The sequence below is a fragment of the Verticillium alfalfae genome, genomic scaffold (genome assembly GCF_000150825.1).
Source record: "Verticillium alfalfae VaMs.102 supercont1.2 genomic scaffold, whole genome shotgun sequence".
Taxonomy (NCBI): domain Eukaryota; kingdom Fungi; phylum Ascomycota; class Sordariomycetes; order Glomerellales; family Plectosphaerellaceae; genus Verticillium; species Verticillium alfalfae.
The window spans coordinates 318,451-323,369 of NW_003315037.1; the positions used below are offsets into that span (position 1 = coordinate 318,451).

At 55.4% G+C, this 4,919-nt stretch overlaps 3 protein-coding genes across 3 annotated transcripts in view; 2 read left to right on the forward strand and 1 right to left on the reverse strand.

Annotated features, from left to right (window-relative positions):
• VDBG_01566 (Arp2/3 complex subunit) overlaps positions 1-143 on the forward strand; it is a gene marked incomplete at both ends in the record, with an annotated part of 815 nt that extends 672 nt beyond the window's left edge. The window contains one exon of the mRNA XM_003007332.1: positions 128-143. Within this exon, the coding sequence (XP_003007378.1) occupies positions 128-143 (16 nt within the window). The remainder of the gene's footprint in view (positions 1-127) is intronic.
• A 193-nt stretch (positions 144-336) lies between these two features.
• Positions 337-1,714, reverse strand: VDBG_01567 (conserved hypothetical protein; the record flags this gene model as incomplete). Its single annotated transcript, XM_003007333.1, has 4 exons — positions 337-829; positions 922-1,160; positions 1,232-1,545; positions 1,696-1,714. 4 exons carry the CDS (start codon positions 1,712-1,714, stop codon positions 337-339), a joined length of 1,065 nt encoding a protein of 354 aa, XP_003007379.1.
• Positions 1,715-2,585: 871 nt separating this feature from the next.
• The window catches only part of VDBG_01568 (AP-2 complex subunit alpha), a gene marked incomplete at both ends in the record, with an annotated part of 3,309 nt that continues 975 nt past the window's right edge, over positions 2,586-4,919 (forward strand). The window contains 5 exons of the mRNA XM_003007334.1: positions 2,586-2,749; positions 2,827-2,863; positions 2,928-3,217; positions 3,273-3,607; positions 3,670-4,870. Coding sequence (XP_003007380.1) covers positions 2,586-2,749; positions 2,827-2,863; positions 2,928-3,217; positions 3,273-3,607; positions 3,670-4,870 — 2,027 coding nt within the window. The remainder of the gene's footprint in view (positions 2,750-2,826; positions 2,864-2,927; positions 3,218-3,272; positions 3,608-3,669; positions 4,871-4,919) is intronic.

Genomic DNA, 4,919 nt, shown 5'->3' on the forward strand with positions numbered 1-4,919 from the left:
GCTTGCTGAGCTGGCATGAGAAGTGTTGACGTGGCGGGACTCGCAGCATTGGCAGGACCATGACGGATTGGAGGCGGGTGTAGAAAGGAGGCGAGACGAAAACGAAGCTTAGCCGTTGTGTTTGTAGGGGAAGGCAACGATGAATGAATGATTGCAAGCTTAGACTATTGATTGGTATTCAAACGTGGTATTCTTGCTTCGCTTCTTTGAGCGAATGTGCTTTGGTGTGTTCATGCCGACCTTGTTGTCCATCCCCTGACCCTGACCATGTCCTCTATATGTACACTCTTGCCTATTTTACATGACATGCAACCCGGAACCAATGTGTGCGACTGCCTATTCCGTGGATAAGATATCCTTGAGGTTGATCTCACCGCTGCCCCGCGGTAACGGCTTGGACTGATTATCACCCTCGTGCCATCCAATCATGAAGATGATGCGGAACGTCGCAGGGATGCTGCCGTCCTCATTGCCATGGAGTTCTCGGTAGATGGCCTCGTTCGCCAGCAGTACATCCCTCCCGATGGGCCCCATCTCGCGGCCGAGCACGGCATTCGACTCGCCCATGGCCTGTAAATCCTGCATCAAGGCAAACGTGTCCGGGTAATCGACAATAATGTCCTCGACATCGACGGTGAGCAGCTTGAAGCCGGTCCGCTGCAGCAGACCACCCATATCCTTGACATCGGCGAGTGGGCTCACGTGCGGCGAAATGCCCGCCCCTGCGGTCCTGGTCCGCGAGCTGCAGACTCGTACGAAGCTCGTAAAGGCTATCACCGCCGAGCATGGCGCACATGAAGGGGGCGTCTGGCTTGAGAACGTTGTTGATCTGGGTGAGGACGCCGGGCAGGTCGTTGATCCAATGCAAACTCATGGAGCTCAAGACGAGGTCAAAGGTTGCCGGGGGCATAGGGGAGAAACTCCTCATTGTCGAGAACATCGCGGGTGATGGTGATGTCCTTATTGAAGGGGAGGTCGGCATCGCGGTGGAGGAGAGTGCTGGAGGATTCGGCGGCAACCAGCTCCTCGATGCCCGTCGCGAGAGGCGGGCTGATGGGGAGGGCTGGATCAGGATCGGGATTCTCTGCCGTCAGGGCGCGGGCAATGTTGCATGAATTGGCGCCGAGGTCGAGGACCTTGGGAAAAGAGCGATTGATATCCTGGTTGAGGAGTCAGCCTATACCTCGATGGAGGCGTCGTATCTGTGTGTTTGTGGCGGGGCAGACCGTACCAGTAGGCGCTCGCAAAGTCGCCTGGCCACCTCGTCCTTGAGGTAGTCAGACTCCCGGCTAGCTTCAGCGTCAGCGGCGGCACGCTCCTTTTGCAGCCATTTCGTGTGACGGTTGAAGACCTGGAAAGTTGGTGATCCGCCGGCTTGGAATGCGTAGAAGCGGCGAGGTGCAGCGCGGACGGCAAGCTTGGTGGAAGCTCGGAGCCAAGTCGATGAAGCTTGCCCGAGGGGGCGCAGGGATCGCAATGTCTGATGCATAATGTAGGGAAAACGGGCGCGCTTCGCCCTCACATGCCGGAGATGGGTATGGCCGCCTACTCGTCCGTCGTCAGGGTTGGAGGTGGGTGCGACGGAGATATCGAAGAGAGTGCGAGCTTCGACTTCGCCAAAGTCGATGATGGCACCCACACCTCAGAGCAGCTACAGTTTGGATTCCAGGGTGGAGACATGCACAGACCATGTACCGTTGCTGCTGTCTTTCATCTCGACTTTGTGTACCTCACAGCAGTGTCTGGGCGGATCTTGCATGTATAGAGAGGCCATCCCAGCTTCAGACCACAGTAAAGAAGTCGGTGGGACGCGCATGCGGTTAACCCAAGTCCTGAGAAAGACATTGCGCGTTGCTGCTATTGAACAATACATTCAGTGAGCGATGTACTTCAAGACTTGGGCTCTTGATTAATATCGCCTCCCCAAAACAAACACACGCCGTGGCAAGTGGAGTCCGATGGGTGCCCATCATTAGTAACCCCCTAAGATACCCTAGACCACGCCCCTAAAGCCCCGGTCTGAGCCCCTCTCCAGCGTCTGCACTGTAGAATGAGCACGAGCACCAACGCCAGGACCCCTGGTCGCTAACGAGGAGAGACGGAGTATCCATCCTCTCGATTCTAGATGTGGTCGCCTTGGACAGGGGCACATCGTAACACCAACTTTTGGGCCCTCAACCACGTCTCTCGCCGTGATCGACAGCCATTTCGCTCCTGGCGCGCACTTCTGCAACACCAATCCCGTCGCTAGCCACCCTGCCGACCAATCCTCCAAAACCCCGAGCTCCGAACGACACGACCTGACCGCCAGTCGACCATCTCCCAAAGCCCCCCCCCCACCACCACCACCACACTGAACCAAAGTGCGACAGCCGGTTCGGCCGGGCATACATCACCTGTGCCGGTTCACGACTGACGACCTCGCGATTCCCAAGCTCTGCGCATATGGAGTAAGGGATACGATCGAAGCAGAGCTCTACTCTGACCACAACGATTGACGGCGGCGCCAACATCCGTACCAACCAACAGACCAACGCGAGATTCCTGTAGCTGCCACAACCCCCCCGCCCCTTTCCATCCACAAAATGTCGGCCGTAACGGGTGGCTTCCTCGGCCGGTCGAGTAGTAATACGGCCAACATGCGAGGCCTCGTCCAGTTCATTGCCGACTTGCGAAATGCTCGAGCGAGAGATCTCGAAGAAAAGAGAATCAACAAGGGAACTGGCCAACATTCGTCAAAAGTTCAAAGGTGCGCCCAATGTGACGCCATCACCTGGCTGAAGGGAAATTCTGGACGTCAAATACTAAGGGTACATCAGATGGCAGTTTGAGCGGCTACCACAAGAAGAAATATGTTTGCAAGGTACGGGTTGATTACGACATGCTGTCCTGCCCAACACTTGATCGAGACTAACAACTCTTGTCAGCTGCTCTACATCTACATCCTCGGATGGAACGTCGATTTCGGCCACCTCGAGGCCGTGAACCTCATTTCAGCAACCAAGTATTCTGAAAAGCAGATTGGTTATCTCGCCATGACCCTCTTCCTCCACGAGAAGCACGAGCTGCTTCATCTCGTCGTCAACAGTATCCGGAAGGATTTACTGGAGAACAATGAACTCTTCAACTGTCTCGCTTTACACGCCATTGCGAACGTGGGTAGCAAGGAGATGGGTGAAGCCTTGAGCAGCGAGGTCCACAGGCTCCTGATCGCTCCGTACGTCTCATTGGGAAAACAACAACGCAGAATTGTGATGCTGACGCCTGGGCAGTACATCCAAGACCTTTGTGAAAAAGAAGGCAGCTCTGACTCTGCTGCGCCTGTACCGCAAGCACCCCGAGATTATCCAGCCCCAATGGGCTGAGCGCATCATATCGCTCATGGACGATCCCGATCTGGGCGTGGCTTTGTCAGTCACATCCCTCGTTATGGCCCTAGCACAGGACAACCTCGAACAGTACCAGGGTGCTTACGCCCGAGCCGCAATCAAACTCAAGCGCGTCGTTATCGACGGCGAGTTCACACCCGACTACCTCTACTACAAAGTGCCTTGCCCCTGGATCCAGGTCAAGCTACTCCGCCTCCTACAATATTTCCCTCCGTCCGGTAAGCACTAGAAGCCAAGCCCTTATGCCATGGTGGTGGGTCAACGTGCTAACAAAGAGCAGAGGATACCCATATCCGCGACATGATTCGAGAATCTATTCAAAAGATTCTTAACCTCGCCCTTGAACAGACCAAGAACGTTCAGCAGAATAACGCGCAAAATGCCGTGCTGTTCGAGGCTATTGATCTCGTCATCCACTTGGACACGGAGACTGCCCTTATGAAGCAGATTTCCTCCAGGCTGGGACGTTTCCTCACTTCACGGGAAACAAATGTTCGCTACCTTGGTCTCGAAGCCATGACGCATCTTGCCGCGCGGGGCGAGAACCTGGAGCCTATCAAGCAGCACCAAGATGTCATCGTGGGGTCCCTCAAAGACCGGGACATCAGTGTCAGGAGGAAAGGCCTTGACCTTCTCTACAGCATGTGCGACACGTCCAACGCCCAGGTCATTGTTGGCGAGCTGCTGCATTTTCTGCAAAACGCCGACTTTGCTATTCGCGAAGAGATGGTGCTGAAGATTGCTATTCTGACGGAAAAGTACGCTACCGACGTTCAGTGGTACGTTGACATCTCGCTGCGACTGATCGCCATGGCCGGCGACCACGTCAGCGACGAGGTCTGGCAGCGCGTGATTCAGATTGTGACCAACAACGAGGAGTTGCAGGTCTACGCGGCCCAGCACTCACTTCAGTACGTCAAGCAGGACCACTGCCACGAGACGCTCGTCAAAATTGGTGCGTACATCCTGGGCGAGTTTGGTCACTTGATCGCCGACCAGCCCAAGTGTAGCCCGATTGAGCAGTTCCTGGCATTGCAGGGCAAAATTTCGGCATGCTCATCGCCTACTCGAGCCATGATTCTGTCCTGCTTTGTTAAATTCGTGAACCTCTTCCCAGAAATCAAGCCCCAGCTCCTCAACGCATTCCGCATCTTCAGTCACACGCTGGACTCGGAGCTGCAGCAGCGAGCTTGCGAATACCTGGCCCTGGCCAACATGCCCACGGACGATCTTCTGCGCACAGTTCTAGACGAGATGCCGCCGTTCCCCGAGCGCCAGTCGGCACTGCTGTCGAGACTGCATCAGAAGCACGCCAACACAAGTGATAAGAGGACTTGGGTTGTGGGTGGTAAGCATGCAAATGCAGACGCGTCAGAGCTGGCCATGGCGAAGAACGCGGCCCTCAAGAGAACCTTCAGCTCCAACGGCGGTTTTCTACGGGGCGCCAATGAGGGCGAACGCCAAGAAGGAGGAAAGGAGTTGTGGGGCCTCGACAAAGAGAAATATTTGATCTGTCGAGACCAAAAAGAA